This window comes from Equus przewalskii, chromosome 13, assembly GCF_037783145.1.
Source record: "Equus przewalskii isolate Varuska chromosome 13, EquPr2, whole genome shotgun sequence".
Taxonomy (NCBI): Eukaryota; Metazoa; Chordata; class Mammalia; order Perissodactyla; family Equidae; genus Equus; species Equus przewalskii.
The window spans coordinates 46,714,353-46,732,035 of NC_091843.1; the positions used below are offsets into that span (position 1 = coordinate 46,714,353).

At 45.0% G+C, this 17,683-nt stretch overlaps 1 protein-coding gene across 1 annotated transcript in view; it reads left to right on the forward strand.

Annotated features, from left to right (window-relative positions):
• MARCHF3 (membrane associated ring-CH-type finger 3) overlaps positions 1–17,683 on the forward strand; it is a 136,367-nt gene that overhangs the window by 86,311 nt on the left and 32,373 nt on the right. The window contains exon 2 of the mRNA XM_008529948.2: positions 15,050–15,293. Coding sequence (XP_008528170.1) covers positions 15,106–15,293 — 188 coding nt within the window. The 5' untranslated portion in view covers positions 15,050–15,105. The remainder of the gene's footprint in view (positions 1–15,049; positions 15,294–17,683) is intronic.

Sequence of the window (17,683 nt, forward strand, 5' to 3'; positions counted from 1 at the left end):
ATAAAAATCGTGATGCAGTGTATTCCAGCCTCTTTTAAGTATCCGGATCCTTATGGCCCAGATACCCAAAAAGTTGTAAATTTCCCCTCCTGCTTATCCCTGTTTTATTAAAAGGACATACATTTCTCCCTAATGTAACCTAGTAAACATCTAAGTGGGCCCTGTGCTGAGTGCTGTGTAAACAAGATAAAGAGAGTGCCTGGTTCTACGAATGTTGGCATCAACAGATGAAAGTAGAATTACAAACTCAGTTTGATTCTCCTCTTTGTTGTTCGGAAAGTGCAAAGACACGTCCTCCCCAGAAAACAGTGGGACCATTCATTCCTCTGTATCTGTACTAAATGCTTCACAGTGTCTACCTCCTTCTGGGGCCAAAATGGTACCTGGCTCTTGGGGAAACCCAGGGAGGATAAAGGGAAAGTTCCAAGAACTATAGGGGTCCACCTGGTTCCCCAGAGCCTCATATTTGCCTTCCAGCAAAAACAAAGGGAGGCAGTTTTCTATTCTCTATTGTATTGACGCTGTGTTTTGGTGTCATATTCTCTGCGCAACTCACCTTCCAGTAACACTTAATTTCTTTAGATTTCTGGTGTGCCTAGGTATGTGTGTTCAGTCCCACCTCAATATTCACCTGGCAAGTTCTATCCCATCCACCACACTCCCGGATCACACCTTCCAGTGGCAGGATTCATCAGGCCCACCTCTGTCCCTCCTGGAGCCTTGTATAATATTCCAATAATAATGGGAGAGTCCACTGAGCGGGCATCCACTAGGCGAGGCACTTTTTTTTTTTTTTTTTGAGGAAGATTAGCCCTGAGCTAACATCTGCTGCCAATCGTCCTCTTGTTTTTGCTGAGAAAGACTGGCCCTGAGCTCACATCCGTGCCCATCTTCCTCTACTTTCTATGTAGAACGCCTACCACAGCACGGCTTGCCAAACGGTGCCGTGTCCGCACCCGGGATCCAAACCAGCAAACCCCGGGCGGACGAAGCAGAACGTGCGCACTTCACCACTGCACCACCGGGCCAGCCCTGGGCGAGGCACTGTGTACACTCTGTGGGTTAATTGCACAATGACTCTGTAAGGAAGTCACTTTCTCCTTTTTCACAGATGGGCAAATTGACATGCAGAGAAGTTAAGTAACTTATCCAAGATTGAACCCTAGTAACTGGTGGCTAAAGCCAGTATTCAAAGTCCTGCACCTGATTCCTAAGTTCGTGTTTTTTTTCTGTTCCCTACCCTGCCTCTCAAAGTACTGTGTCGCATGATAGGGTCACTGTTGTCATAAATGTCTGTTGGCTTGAACAGAAATATCGAATGCAGTAGTATACCCTGGAGACATTTGAAGTTGCTGTGGCCCTAGCACATAATTGCAGCTAGCAGAGTTTGCTGTGTGCCAAGTTCTATGCGAGGCACTTACATTAGTTCATTTAATCCTCAAATATGAGATGGGCACCACTTTTTATCCCCAGCTTGAGGAGACAAAACTGGTAGATGGAAAAGCTGGGATTCACACCAAAGGTGTCCAACTCTGGGTCTCATACACTGTCACTGCACTAATCACCTTCTCCTACTTCGTTTTTAAGAAAGAAAATTGTAACCCTTTTTACCAGTGAGGCTAATGATTTCTGGCTTCTCTTCTAGTCAAGTTGCCTATTGCCACTGGATATAGTCACCAATTTTCCTCCCATTGTGCTCATATTAGAACTTTGCAGAAGAGTTTATATATCAATAGTCCCTAGGCTGCATGGCTTAGTCCAGAATGGTAAGATTTTATGAGGAATTGTTAGCAGGTGGATGGCATTACATTACAATCATTAATTGAATATATTGAAGTTTTATTGGATTGGGGAAAGAATATGGCAATATAGAGAGTGTGGGTGCGCGTGCATTCATGTGTGTGCGTGCGTGCGTTCCTGTGTGTGGGTGTGCGTTGGAGGATATGCTTTTATTTGCATTAGCCGAGAAATCAGGCCCCGAAAATATGACAGAGTAACAATATTACTTTCAGACAGGGAATTATTTACTAGAAAGATTCTCAGTAGGAATTGAATTGCTTTTATTAGTTTATTTAAAGTGTACACTTCCCTTTTCGCCTCTATTTCAAAAGAGAGTGTTTGCACTTTTTCAGAAGGTGTGCAAGTCCTGCATTTACAGAGTCATGGAAGATGTTTTCTGCCAGTTCCTTGGTTCAGCAGCTCTCAGTGAGTTCTAGTGAAGACAGAAAGAAAATGCTTCCATCCCGCTCACCCTCTTTGGCGTGCGCTTCCTAACCCATTCCCCTCCAACTTAGAGCAGCGATCCCCACACAGGTGTCCACAGGGCCATTTAGGAATGTCCTCTCTGCTATTCCTCTTCTCACTGCTTTGCTATTCTACACTCAATTTCCAGCTAAATAGAAATGCACATGGGCACAGGAGCATCTAGGCTTCCCAAAATACACATTTTTCATGAGTGCTTCCCCCTCAAAGTATGTGGACAGAGCCAGCATATTATCTTCCCATTATCACTCTGTTTTAGTGTCTGACAGATGCCTGTCAGTAAAACAAGGTGATAATAGGCAGAAAATCTCTCTGCTCTTAGAGAGCAAGAAATACAGACCCTGGATTCCCATCAGTCTCAGAGACACTTATCAGCCATTGTTAAAGACGACTTATAAATGCCTCTGTGGGGGATACTCATGGATGGCCTAAATGCTTTCACTCTTTTTAGTAAGAAAAAGAGAAGGGAGCTGTTTCTCACACATGTGCAGATTCTTCCCACACTGGAAGCTTGCCCAGCGTGTTAATGCATCACTCCTGCAGCCCTAGAGCGGGGTGTGGCTGTGCCAGATGTCAGCTGTAGGCTTCACTGGATGAGAATGGCTTCCTGAGGGGTCACAGACAAGGCCCAAGCTGATGCACGCTCCGTGACCTCTAGTAGTCCCTCTGGAGCAGCATAGTCCTGCCGACCCACTTCCACACACTTCAGACACCTGCAGATGTGTCTGGTAAATAATACCAAAGTAGAAGTCTACCAGGGTGCGGGTGACACCAAGTTATCTGTGCCACAATAAGCAAAAGGAGGGCTATTTTAGAGTTGTTCTCGTTTTCCTAAGGGATCAGTCAGTGCAGAAGGCCTCTGTCTGCAAGGAGCGTTTGGCCTAAGGAAAGACACTATCAACCGTAAAGATGAGAGTCCGATACCAGAGCAGGTGAGAGAAACAGCACCTGGACTTCCCAGTGAGAACACTACGAGACAGCAGGGTCCATGGCCTAGACTTACTTCATGTCCCTTTAAATCTCAAATCCCGTTCTCTATACTCAAGAAGAAAAGTTAGTTATGGGGTGGCGGTTTGATCTTTTTTTTAATTTCAATAAAAACGGGTGGACCTTTAAGAAGAATAATAAACAATAACAAAAACAACTCAGTTATTAAAGGATATAAATAAGGCACCAATTCCTAGCTCTGAAAATTGGCAAAGGAAAGAAGTAAGCAGTGATCCTGCTTCTTCTGTGCAAATTGTATTTCAGGATAAACATATTGCCCTGGTTTATGAAGGATAGTTCTTCTTTATGTGAGAATTCCAGCTACTAAATGTGGGAAGGAGGTTAGAATTGGAAAAGCATAATTTTGTAGCCCCCAAATGAAATAATTGATTCAAACAACTGTTATCACTGGATGCAATTATTAGATTATCAGAAATGTTGATGAGGAGGTTCACAATCAAGGAATAAGGCTGCTGTCACCTGGACACACTGAAAGTGGGCAGGCTACACATTAGGTGTCCCGTCCTGTGATGCAATGAGAAGTACTCAGTGCCACCTATGAGCTATTGTTACCTAAGAGCTGAACTTGAACTTAATCAAGCTGATCCATAAGTTTCCAGGAAATACAGGGGATAGATGAACAAGTTAAATGATACCACAAGAAAACAAATTAAGAATGTGGCTATTGGAACCGGGTTCAAGAGGAGCCCCATACAAGTTTCTTCAGCAAGACAATTGCATGGGGAAAAACAGGGAGGTAGCTGTGTGCAAGTAAGAGGGACTTAAGTGACATAACATACAAATGTTACACCTTGTTTGGATCATTTAAACAAACCAACCATAAAAGATTTTTCAAGATAGTTGAAGAAATTTAAATACAGTTTGGGGATTGGATGATACAAAGGAATAATTACATTTGTTATGTGTAATAATGGCTTTGTGGTTATATAAGAAATGTCCAATTTTTTTTTTCTTTTTTTTTCTCCCCAAAGGCCCAGTACATATTGTATATCCTAGTTGCATGTCCTTCTAGCTCTTCTGTCTGGGACACTGCCTCAGCATGGCTTGATGAGCAGTGCTAGGTTGATGCCCAGGATCCGAACTGGCGAACCCTGGGCTGCCAAAGTAGAGTGTGCTAACTTAACCACTACACCAGCAGGCCAGCCCCAAAATGTCCATGTTTTTATAAATTTGTACTGAAGTATGTAGGGGTAAAGTGATGTAATTTCTGAGATTTGCTTAAAAATTTTTTTTTTTTTTGGTGAGGAAGATTGGCCTTGAGCTAACATCATTTGCCAATCTTCCTCTTTTTGCTTCAGAAAGATTGTGTCTGAGCTAACATCCATGCCCGTCCTCCTCTATTTTTTTATACATGGGATGCTGCTACAGCATGGCTTGATGACTGTTATATTGGTCCACGCCCAGCATCCAGACCTGCAAACCCTGGGCTGCCGAAGCAAAGCACACGAACTTAACCACTATGCCACTGGGCCAGCCCCTAAAAATCTTAATAGGAAAGGAGGAAGGAAGGGAAGAATGGAGGGAGGGAAAAACAAGTGTGGCAAAATCTTGATTAATTGTTATATTGGGATGATAGAGTATATGTGGGTTTACTATAGTAGTCTCTCTACTTTATTTCTTTGAGACTTTTCGTGATAAAAGTATTAAGGAAAAGAATAAAAGTCTCTCTCAGAGACAGTAGTAAGGGTCCATTGGAGCTGTAACTAGAAAGAGGTCGTTATCTGATGATCAAAAATTTTATGTTTTTTTCCTTATTGTTTTGAAGATATTCTTTATTTTAAAAAAAGGGGGAGAAGAGCTGGCCTCGTGGCTGACTGGTTAAGTTCGCGCACTCCACTTCGGTGGCCTGGGGTTCGCCAGTTCAGATCCTGGGTGCAGACCTGGCACTGCTCATCAAGCCACGCTGGGGTGGCATCCCACGTAGCACAACCAGAAGGATCTACAACTAGAATATATAACTATGTACTGGGGGGCTTTGGAGAAGAAGAAGAAACAAAAAGGAGATTGGCAACAGATGTTAGCTCAGGTGCCAAGCTTTAAAAAAACATTTCTTAAATAAACTAGTTTTGCTAGATTTTGGGGGTAATCACTAGAAACCAATTTCATTGGCTTACATCAAGCAATTGGAGGAGAATTTGGGAAACGAATAGTTTCTGATGTGAAAGTGAATGCTGATCTTAGCTGGAATAACTTGCTTTCTTCAGCATTTGCAGTGGCTCGTCTCCAGGGACTTATCTAGCTACATGTGTTTTTCACATTTATTAGTGAAATTGGAGATTCAAGAATAAAACACAGTCCTCAGGAACATTGTGTTAATTTGTGACACACCAGAGATTTTTTAGCCCGTAAAGCAAATGAATGAGCTCCGTGGGGGTATAAGTGTTATTTTCACCCTGCAAGGCAGTAAAGACTCACTGTATTTATTAAGCACTTAGAGAGTGGAAAAGGAATAGTGCTATGAAAATAGAAAAATACACTTTCACTACTGCTATTAATAGTGTAATTTTTTTTCATCTGTTTGGAAGGAAAACTACCATCAGATGAAAATTTAAAAGTAAAGGTAGACCTCTGTATGATATTTAGTTGTTTTGTCTTAGATACTATTTTAATTCATTGTCAATACAGAGTTGTTTTTGTTTCTATCAAACAGTCTGTATCAGGCTAAGGAACCTCACCTGTTGTTTTTGGCAGGGCTGGATATACAAAGAAATGAACAGACTAGATATTTGATTCAGGATCTTCCTTCTGGGTGGTTGAGGGGCCTAAGGGGACATTCTGCGGGAAGACAGCCCTCCATGTAAGCTGATGCACTGGGGCATTTCTAACAGGCTTTATACACTCGGCTCTCAGGAGACTTGGGGAGAGAGCAGGCTGGTCTTGACGCTGAACAAGTCCAGACAAAGCCAAAGCTCCAACAAGTGGACGCTTTGTAAGATGCAGGGACTAACGCAACCGCCAAAGTCAAGATGCACAGTGAGCTGGGACAGGCAGCTGAGTGAGTGCACGAGGCGGGTATGTGCTCCAATTAGGAAAAGTAACTCCTCATAGTTTCCTTTGAAGGAGTTCAAAGTGCTTTACATTGAGGTAAGTAGGAAGTAAGAAGGAGGAGGCCTCGTTCCTCACCAATTTCATGGTCCACAAGAATCCCAGATGTGCAACTGTGAATCTGTGGTTTGTGTGTGTATGTGTCTATGTGTATGGTGGAGGGGCAGCAGAGCAGTGTCTAAGGGCCGAGAAGAGTAATTCCAGGGGACACTTCTGTGCTGTTTACCTGTGTTTACACAAGACTGTCAAAGCGGATGTCAGCAGTTCTGCCCCCATGGGATGTTTACTTGGGGAGGTGGGAGGGTAGCCAGGAAGACGCAGAGCTGGTGGGCTAGGCAAGGTGACCTAGAGGTAGGATCTGGAAGGAGCTCACCTCAGCCTGGCCCTGGCTGTTGCGAGATGACCTCACTGCAGTCCAATCTTAAGCACTGCCTGTTTTCTAAGTGTCTTCTAAGTGCCAGACCCACACCTACCCCAGGTCCTCAGTGTCAGGGAGGAAACCCGGGCTCAGCACCAAGTGTCTCTTCCGTGGATAAGCGACTCCCTGACCCAAAACCAGGGCTCTGTCCCCTCTCCCTCAAAGGCTCCCCGAGGACCCATTTTTAATCCAAAGCCAAATATGTACAAAGATAAAGCAAAAACACCCAGAGACTCTGACAGGTCTCTAGACCACGTGTGAAAGAACCAGCGGGGTTTGGGAGATATGACACATATGAGAGGGAGTCTGCCTATAATGCTAGACAGGGCTGAAAAGCAAAAGCCAGAGAGTTTTAGTCTTTACTCTGCGCTTGCCTTGACATTCTTTCGCAAGCAGAGTTACCTTGGTTATCCTTGTGTGTAAATCCAGGATAACGCAGCCAAGGCTCTTGGGGCCTCTCGGACCTGAAAGCACTGCAAGGAGGCCTGGGCCCCGCGAGCCTGGTGGAATGCAGAGCTTGGACACTGTGCTGTGGGAGGGCAAGGCTGCGTCCTGCCGTGGTCTTGGTGAAGTGCCGACGGGGAAAGCCCCAAGGAACCCTGGCTTAAAATAGGCTGCAGGCTTTATTCTAGGATGTAGGAGGCTGGGGTTAAGAATTAGCACATCTAGGGGCCAGCCCAGTGGCACAGCGGTTAAGTGCACACGTTCCGCTTCGGCGGCCCGGGATTCACCAGTTCGGATCCCGGGTGCGGACATGGCACCGCTTGTCAAGCCATGCTGTGGCAGGCGTCCCACATATAAAGTAGAGGAAGATGGGCATGGATGTTGGCTTAGGGCCAGTCTTCCTCAGCAAAAAGAGGAGGGTTGGCAGATGTTGGCTCAGGGCTAATCTTCTGAGGGAAAAAAAAAGAATTAGCACATCTGTATAAGTGGTACTGGGCTGTTTGTACAGAATACAGTAAGGTACAACTTGGAATGAACCCCCACTTCCTTAATGGTAGACATTCACTTGGATGCTGGTAGAAAATGCATGTGAACTTGACAAATCGGAAACTTCTGCTTCTTAGAGCGTATTCAGCTCTCATTGTCGCTGAAATGTTTTTCTCCTGTGCGATAAGATATCCTGGTCAGCATGCAGTACCCTCCATACCTGTCCTCGTGCGGGACAGGTAGCTGTTTGGCAGTGGGCACGCTGAGTATCGTTTGAAGAATACACTTTTATTTTTCATCTCCGACTAATGTCCATGAACATCTCGTTCTGTCTTGCCTGCTCCCTTCTATTTTTTTAAACTTGACCTTTAAACTTTTCTGATGTGCCCTTATTGTTCCCGAGCCGCCTCCAGAAGTCATCCGTGCAGCTCCGCTCTCCCTCGCACTCCCCTGGCTCAGCGGGGCTCCGTGTGTGGGAGCCAGTTGTTGTTTACAGGTGTAATTCAGCTGTCCCTGTGTCTTTGAACACATAGGGTTGTTGTGGGATTTTTAATTGCCATTTTCATCTATATAATTAAAATTAAATGAAAAAAATGGATAGCCTCCAAAATCTGAATTAAAATGAGTACTTCTTGAGGGGAAAAAATATGTATAAATAGATAATTGTTATTTGATTTGCCTTCAGCAGACCTAGAGGATTTTACCTAGCTGAGGAGAAAATATAGTAATTTTAAATGAGAAAAAAAGATTAGTCTGATACTCCTGATATTTCTTGTGGCTGAGAATCAGAATTAATAACGTGGATGGGAAATGATAAATCACTCTGGATATAACTTTCAGATAGTACACTGGGAACGTGTTATTGTAACTCTCCGGATCCAACTTGCAGGGTGCTGGTCTGGGTTTTTTTCCCTTCGTTCCCCGTTGGCATTTACACATTCCTCAAGAAAATACCATTACCTCCAAATCAAAACCTGCTTGATGCTCAGAAACAGGCGTTTCACCTGCTTACCCTGCTGTGTTAGTGTGACGATAAGCACATAGCGGAGAATAATGAGACAACAAAAAGAGACGTATTTTTTTAAAAATTCATTGGGCCAGCCAGAGTTTCACTCTGCAGACTCATCAAGCACCTGATGGACATGTTTATAAAGACTTGGATGGTCACTTTATTTGGAATGACAAACTCTCCGCTCCACATAATGAGGTCAGTGAAGCATCCAGAAAAGAAATGTATAATTTGGTGGCGTGGGTCTGTAAGCACAGCTCTGCCGCGGCTATTTAAGTTTAATGAAGCAGCTACTTTGCCGCTACACATTCTTGGTGAATAGCCTCCTTGGCATGTTTTTGAAAACTTAAATGTTGCTGGTAATCACGTCCCAGCAATCTCCTTGGAGAGCCTTTGTGCTCTGTTCTCCAAAGAAATATGCCGCTTTTACATGTTAATGGTTTTGAAATTAGTCGTTTGCTCCATTTTCTTTGGAAAGGAAGGTCAGTGTGTGATTTCTTGCCTGCCTGCATTTTCTCTGAACATTCAGGGTTCTCTAAGTCAGTTCATCGTGCATGCAGGGCACTGTCTGGTTATAACATGCCTGAAAAGCCAGGGAAATGTTCTATCAAAGAGCAGTCCTATTCTCAGATACTGTTCTTAGAATTCAGTCTGAAAATCTCACTCCAAGGGGAAAGTTCCTGGACAGGCCATTATTGCTATTTTTTCCCGTTTCAATCACTGACCGACTTGCCTCGCCCATTCATTGGTCTCATTAGAGGAGGCCTGGCTCCCTGAGTATGCAGCCCTTCACAGAAGGCTAAGGGACATTTTAGAAATCCTTTTTGAAGTAGATTTGTTCATGTAAAACTAAAGTCAGGCTTCTGAATCCTGGACCAGTGTTAATGATGCGCAGCTCTGTGGGAGCATAAAGACATCCAGCCATTCCATAGTTCTGCAGTTTCATTCCCCCAAATTTATTGGCATTGGGTGGTCCTCTGAATTAGCAAGGGCATGACTGCTAGTGGAAAGGTGCCATGTCCCCATGGCTCTGCAGCCCCGGAGAGGGTCTGGGGAACACTGCAGACGATTTGGTCGCCTATGCTTTTCCTTGGGAAACATAAAGCAAGACTTGACATGGCTGGACCCTGCAGCACCAGAAACTTCCAAAGAATACCTAGTAAATTCTCAAAAGATATTTGTCTGGAGCCAGTCCTGATGGTCTAGTGGTTAAAGTTGTGCACTCGCACAGCTTCGGCGGCCCAGGTTTGTTTCCCAGTCACGGAACCACACCACACATCTGTCAGGTGCCATGCTAAGGTGGTGGTCCACATAGAAGAACTAGAAGGACTTACAACTAGATGTATACAACCATGTAGTAGGGCTTTGGGGAGGGAAAAAAAAGAGGAAGATTGGCAATAGACATTAGCTCAGGGCAAATCTTCCCTTGCAGGAAAAAAAATATTTGTTTGAATGGATGAAAGAATGAATAAATTAATTTGCTTCTTTGATTTGCTTTGTTGAAACTCTGGTTGTGGAGGTGACGCAGGACCCTTCCAGGACATATTGGGACCTGAGGAGCCTACTTCTTAAAATCTCTAGAATTGTCCTTAGGGTCAAATTTGGAGGTTCACTCTTGCTCCAGACTGCCCCTCCAAGCATGGGCCTGTTCAGACCACTGCCCAGGCAGCCCGCATGACCTGGCAAGTGCCAGCCAGCACACACACTTGTATGCTGTTGTTTCCATAAGTAATGTTCATACCCAAATAGAGATGCCAGCATAACAGTCTCCTCCCCAAAATAGCCTTCTCATTCTAGATCTAAGAGATTAAAGTTGACCTGGCACTGAAAATAACAGTTCTCATAGAAGCCGGCCCAGAGAGACACTTGGCAGTCACTTGTATTTTGTTTTCTAGTGTATTTATCACACGCCAGATAAACTAAGATAACAGTAGCTGCTGTAACAGATAGGCCCAAGAATCTCAAACATAATAGCAGGTTTTCATCCTATATCTTTGGTAAACATTTTCAGGGAAAAGTGAAACCTGGGTTCAGGGATCGGGAGAGGACGGGGCTCAGGAGAATGCGGAGAAGTGTGTGTGCAAGGATGAGACTCCCTTTGTGCTCCCCCGCCGAGGGAGATGGAGTGGTGCAATGTCAGAGCTCAAGTGCCATCCAAAAGTACAGCATGGTAGAAGTTAGCCAGCTATGGGGGAAGAGAGTTTTCAAAGACAGAAATGAGATGCAGCCCAGGCCAGAAAAAGAGCAGGAATTGAGGTTAACATAGTCATAAAATGCAGCCTTCTCTGTGCGGGGCTCATTCCAATTTACAAAGCATGTTCGCCTGTATTATCTTATTTTAGGCCTCACAAACAATCAGATGAGGTGGCTCCGGAAGTATTAGTACCCTTATTTCAGCTGTACAAGAAATCTCAGCAGTCTGAGAGGCCGAGTGATTTCCCCTGGTGAATGGTGAGCCAGGACACAGGCTGAGTGTCCTGCATCTGAGAACACAGCTTTTTCTCACAACTCTGTGATCTTCATGGAGGTTCTGGGGTGGGGGGTTCAGGGGGCACTGAGGCGAGAGAGCTCACTCCCTTCCCCTCCCCGCCGTCCTCTGGACGCATCCTCACAGTGCCAGCCATGTTCCCATGGAAATAATTTACCAATGGCAGCCTGTTCAGAAACGCAGCAACGATTAGCTGCAGTCCGGTTGGGTCCTTGCTTTTGTAAAACCTGTACTCTGTCCTTTAAAGGGTCATAGGCTAACAGGACTTTTTGTCTTAACAGTTGTCTGATCCGGCTTTCATTTATTTAGCCCCTCCCACCATTTTTCTTGTCTCCCTCTCGTCCACCTAGTCCCACTCCTCCCACTGTGTGCAGCTGAATTTGGCCAGTGCCAAATTATGTTTTATTCTCAGCCTGAGAAAGAAATTCGATGAGGTGTCAAGCCTGGCCAACAAAGGACCTGTCCTACCAGTGCAATTTGAGGTTTCAAGTTTACAGACACCACTCCCTCCCAGCATTGTGTTTTTGTCCTGAGAGAGCCCAGAAAGCAGAATTCTTGGGTGGACTAGGTAGCTGCTTTCCCTCAAGAGCAGCAGTATTGATAAGAAAGCGGTCAAATGGTGCTTGAAATTCTGCAGAAAGATCAGTGGAAGACCAGTGCTAGGCTGCAAACCCACAGCTCAGCTCTTTCTAGCATCCACAGCAACAGCCTGCTGTTTTCCCAGGTGGCTCTGAATGAGACAGGGAAATGCAGTGGGCCATTTGTTACTGCCCCAGGTGCAACATATGCATGCCAGTTGGTGCATGCAGCCTGCAGAGGCCCACTCCTGCCCATGTCTGGATCTAGGCCTGTGAGCTTCCTTTCAGCTGAGATTGAGGAGAATATGCTCCCTTCTTTCCTCCTCCACCTGAGTAGATGATTAGATCCACTCTTCTGGGGTTGGAACCAACTCAACCCTCCTCACCCTGATCAAAGGTGCCCATGCTCTGTACAAACCCTCCCACTTCAATTTAAATTCAAGACATGGTCTTTTAGGAGTGTGAGGACTCGTCACTGACATGCCAGTCTTAGTATCTCAAGGTTATTCCGTGTGTGGTGGTCAGTGGATATGCTGGTGTATTCTTCAGTGAGTGCTGGACTGGAGTATCAATTCAGTCAGGTCCTAGATTGGGTGCAAGGTTCTGCAGAGATGGCACAAGAGAAAAGTACCAGGGCTTGCTTGCAGAAGAAGGCAATGTAGAGGTGCTTTTGTTCCTTTATGCCCAACTCAGTGCCCAGCACCGATATGAATGGAATAAACTGATCAGATGGCTGTTAACATCCCTTTTGCCTTTCAGAAGAGAAATGAAATGAAGTTTATCATCCAGAAGTGAAATTCCAGATATAAAATAAGTTTAAAGGACACTCTACTTCTAGAACTGTTTTAAGGGCATTTTACTGCAGATTTAGTTCAGACTTTAGAACTACTTCCTTTGATGAGGACTTAATCCAGGTTATAAGTGAATTGGGGATATCATGTGCCTGAGTGACAGTCCCTTCACTCAGGGTAGCCTAACTGCTGACCACCCTGGTCTCCTTTTCACACTCTGTGCACTCTTCCCCTCCTCCTTCCAGTTCCATCGAGTGTAGGGAGGGAGCATTTGGCCCTCTGAGTTGGAGTTATGCAAAACCCGAAAATAGACTGTCAGAGTGCACCCAGACATAATGATTCCATGCGGCAAGAAGGTCACTGTGTCTGCTTTTCCTGCCAACACACCCCTGGCTCTTAATCTATGGCCGCGTTGTGAAGCAAGAGAGCTGTGCCAGGAAGTTACACTTTGTGACTATGAGGCGTTATGAGAATTTAAAATCATGTCAATGGGGTTTTATAAGAGTAGATCAGGGGAGGGGAATTAGACATAGTTTTAGAAGATGATCTTTGAACATCCTTTTGTTCTGTAGCCTGAGAGCTACCATAACTCAGTTTAAGGAAAAAAAGAAAAGCTATCTGGCCCCAGCTACAAATCAGCTCCTCCCTGCCAACCCTGCCAAAAATTAAAAAGATATCCACCACTTGTTATCCAAGTGGTGGAATGATGTGTGAGTTTTATTGTTTTCTTAGTGCTTGTCTGTACCTTCTGTAACATATACTTCTTGCTTTTGCAGTGTTAAAAAAAGCAGCAAATTCTATTTAAAAAGCAAAACGGTGCCAGCTAATTATCCGACTGTGTTCCTTGAATGCTCAGTACCTGGTGGTTGAGAAGCCCACCAGAGTCGTGACATTGGCATGGAAGGGGCAGCCCTGCCTCTGCCCCTGCTGCGTTCCAAAGGGCTCTGGGAGGGGCCAGGGTGCAGACCATGAGAGGACTTGTGGCAGCCAGGGAGGACCGGAAAGGGAGCATGCTGGAACAAGGCCAGCCAGACACCTCAGCAGCAAGGAGGGGATTCCGTTCCCATCCAATTATCTTGGACAGTCAGCCCTTCTGATATGTGTTTATTGGGAGGGACAGTGTCAGCTCAAGTTCATCTGGAAACACTACATTCTCATCCTGAGAATGTCCAGTTAATGCACATTGTTCTGGAAGTTGGGAAGATCCTGTTTCCCAGACCAGTAGGAGTCAAGTAAAATGTAATAAGCAGAGACAAATATCTGGGAGAAAACAACCCTTTGAGGAATTCCAAAAATCCTGATGGGGTTGGGGGACAGATTTATTTGGACTCGGGTCCTTGACCACTCAGACTGGTCATTGACATGAATTCAGTCCATCAGCCAATCCTGCCACTGTCTCCCGAGCCCAGGCTGTGTCCGGCTCAGGAGCTTGAGGTGAGCAAGGGCAGAAACTGCCCTTATGGGCTATGAAACTGTATCTTCTCCCCGTTAAACATAAATAATTCCTCCTGCAAGTTTCTGTAAAAGCTTCTATTTCTTATGCATCATATGCAGACCTATTATTGGATGCAGTGGGGTTCCTCACTCCAGTAGTTCTGAATGCTTTGAACTTGAGGTCAAATTCAAGCCTGTAGTACACAGATCAGGAACAGAATTCCTTGCAATCTATATGATAGATTATGTGTCAGGGAAGTAAGGCCCTTAGTAAGAGTGGATTATTTTTAGTAGGTGGTAGAGATCTCATCACTTTCTTGCCTTTTCCAGTGTTCTCCAGTGATGATGCGGTGTCCTCTACTGTATTTATTGTAATGTCATTAGGAAAAAATATAACAAGCTCATCAAACTCATCATTTTCTGAATAACTTTATTTAAGACAATGATAAGATAGGTTAAGTTTTTAAAAGAAGTTAAATTTCAAGACATATTAAGTAGATAATTGGCTTATGGGACACAGGTATGGCAAAAGTCAGAAAGGTGGTACATAAATTGAATGATTTGTGCTTGGCCAATATTGTCCTAGAAGGTGCTACTTGGCCAAATTTGTTTTTCTTTTTTTCTTTCTTTCCCTCTCTTTTTTAAATCTTAATATCCCAGAATGAAGCTGCATGGAAAATAAATTGCTTACAAGAAAAAATACTTGTGAACAGTTTTAATAATGATTCTAGTAACTTTTAGAGAGTGTCATCAAAGACTTATTGCTTCTCTGACACAGAACGGGAGAACCGCTTATCTTCTCTGCAGATCTGGCTTCAGAGCCACCATCCCCTCCCCTCTCCAAGAGCGGGGATCCTAAATGTTTATGTACACCCACACGCTTGCTGTCTTGTTCATAACCACATCCACTGTTTCTTGTGGGATGTGTGTGTGCATGCGCGCGTATTAAGCAGTAACAAGATAATGTGCCATGTCTAGGCCAACCCTGTTATTTATATTAAATAATGACATGATGTTGGTGGCCTGTAATTCTCCATTTTCTATTAACCACCCTGCCCAAATAAACTGTTTTCTGATCTCTCTTAGATGGAAATCCTGTATGAATGTGGAAGCCATTAGCAGAGTAATTGCTGTCTGTTACCATGACAACCAGCCGCTGCAGTCACCTGCCCGAAGTGCTGCCAGACTGCACCAGCTCGGCTGCGCCCGTGGTGAAGACCGTGGAGGATTGTGGCAGCCTAGTGAATGGGCAGCCACAGTATGTCATGCAAGTTTCAGCCAAGGACGGGCAGCTGCTGTCAACAGTAGTGCGGACTCTTGCCACCCAGAGGTAGTACCACCATTAAAATAAATGAATCCGTAATTGATCCGGAGAACTCTCTGTCAGAGGGAAAATGCTAAAGGGAATGTAATTAGTGCTCAGGTCTTTGTGTCAGGTGAGAGGAGATGCTGGAGGAAAAAAAAGACTCCACAAGTTCCGTCATTGTCGTTTCTATAGCAATGGGATGTAAAGCTAAAATTGTTGAGTTTTCCACTTAAAGTCACACGTGCAGAGAGCCAGGCGGGGAAGGATCCCACAAGACGCAGGGTCGCTTGCTTTACATTTGTTATTTTGACATTGTGACGGTAATTACACCCTTGTTGTCTCCAGGCGCTAACAAAGTAGCCCTTTGTTAGAGTAGAATGAAGGAAGCACCTGATTTAAAGTGATTGGATTTGTGGGGAAAACTTTTGAAGTGACATTCCTGGTGTGCATGCTAATCAGCGCCACCTGATGGGAACACTGCCCAGGGTGACTTCCCGGGCGAGTCTCTTCCCTGGCACATCCCCACTTGGGGGCCTCTTCTGTTGCCCCCTCCTTCACTCGCCATGAGCCCCACCCCTGATCCTTCACATACACCCTGCCCTATGAAGTACGATTGTTAAAACCCCCCCAGCTTGTCTTCCCTGAGTGATGAACCAAAGCCTGGCTGAAGGCTCTGAACAGCCTGGAGACAGCTCATCCAGGCCACACTTTGTCTCTGGAGGTCTCCTCCTGGACTGTAGCTGCCCAATGGCAGACTGAGAGCTACAGGCTGCCCAGCCATTAAGCACTCCGTGGCTTCTCCAGCTTCCTTTCAGAATGGGTAAGTGGGACTTTGACCTACGAATGTAAAATGTGTATCACACTGGACTTGCCCCCAGATATCAGCACTGACACTTCTGACCCTGAAACTTAGGGTCAGTCACTCACGCCTTGACCACTTACCTTGGTCTGAGCAATTCAGCCAGCTCCTCGGCCCACAAATCCATACATGCACCTGCAGCAAGACTACTGGTGGCATCACAGCATTTGCTGTTGCCCCCAGCCTGGACGTGGTAGCCACCAGACATGGCCTCACATACCCACGTATGTTGTAAACATTGTCCATGTGCCTTCTACTTACAATCTGTGCAGCTATTGCAAAGGGAAGAAATAGAAGAAAAGTCAGTACTGTATGTATTTTTCCACCTCTTAAAAAGCTCCTAACAATTAGTTAGGACTCAGAATACAGTGAGGCAGTGAGCATCATTGCTTCTCCGTGAACTGAGACAGATAACTGCATGTGTGCCCATCACCCTTGCAGCTGTCAAACACTTCATTTGATCAGGAAGAAGAGGCTGCAGAGCTGAAATGACTGAGAGCTGTGAGCCGGCATGCATGTGTGTTTATCAGGCATTTTTACTTGTCCTCCTACCACGCAGAAACGTAAACCAGAAGTTTGAGAGTTTTACATGCATTTGGCTAAGTGTGAATGAAGGAGGCCAGGAATAATGAGAGAAAAAACCCAACTCTTGAAACTTCCTTTTCCCGCCCCGGAGCATGAGTGGGTCTTTTGGGCAAGTTGGAAGGAGATCTTTTGCTCTTTCAATCCCCTTTTCGCCTCCACTCATTCCCAAGATCATCACCAGAAAGGCCTTTGGGAAACAGCAGCATTTCCATTTGGACCAAATGTGGTGTCAAAGAGAGTAGTGGGCATGAGTCATCTTTGGGAGATGGGAAGAGGCAGGGGAAGGTGGATAAAGAGCCTGGTTCTTGAGTTGGCACATACAATGATGACATATTTTAAAATCTCATGCCCAATAAAGGACAGCTCGAGCAATATAAGATGGCATTGATCAGAGAGGGATAGTCCTCTTGCAGGGCACAATATCCATTGAGAAGTGAGGCCATCTTAGTTTGAGCCTTCCATTGGCCACTGACTTATATGATGAGGGCCATGTTATTTGATTTTCCCTGACCTGAGTTTTTCTACGTGTAAAAGTAGTTAGCATTAACTAGGCATTTACTACATGTTGTTCCCTGTTCTAAACTTCTAATCCGGACCATCTTTTCTCATCTTCATAGTGACCATATGAGGAAGGCACTCTTCTTTGTGTCCGTTTTAGACATGAAGAAACTAAAGTACAGAGAGATCACGTTACTTGCCCAAAGTTAGCGAGCTGGTAAGCAGCAGGCTTGAGATTCGAACCCAGGCAGCTGGACTCCAGAGCCTGCCTCATGAACCACTATGCTGTGTGCCTTCACAAAATGTGCAGGAATGGTTTTTCCAAATTTTAAAGGCAGAACTCCAGATGGAGGCCACCTTGGTAGGACATACTGGCTTTCAGGTTAGTGTCCTTAGCGTCCCAGAGAGCATCCTAGGAAAGCTCAAGGGACAGACCTGCCACTCAGCTTTGTGCCCTGGCTCAGACTGCAGT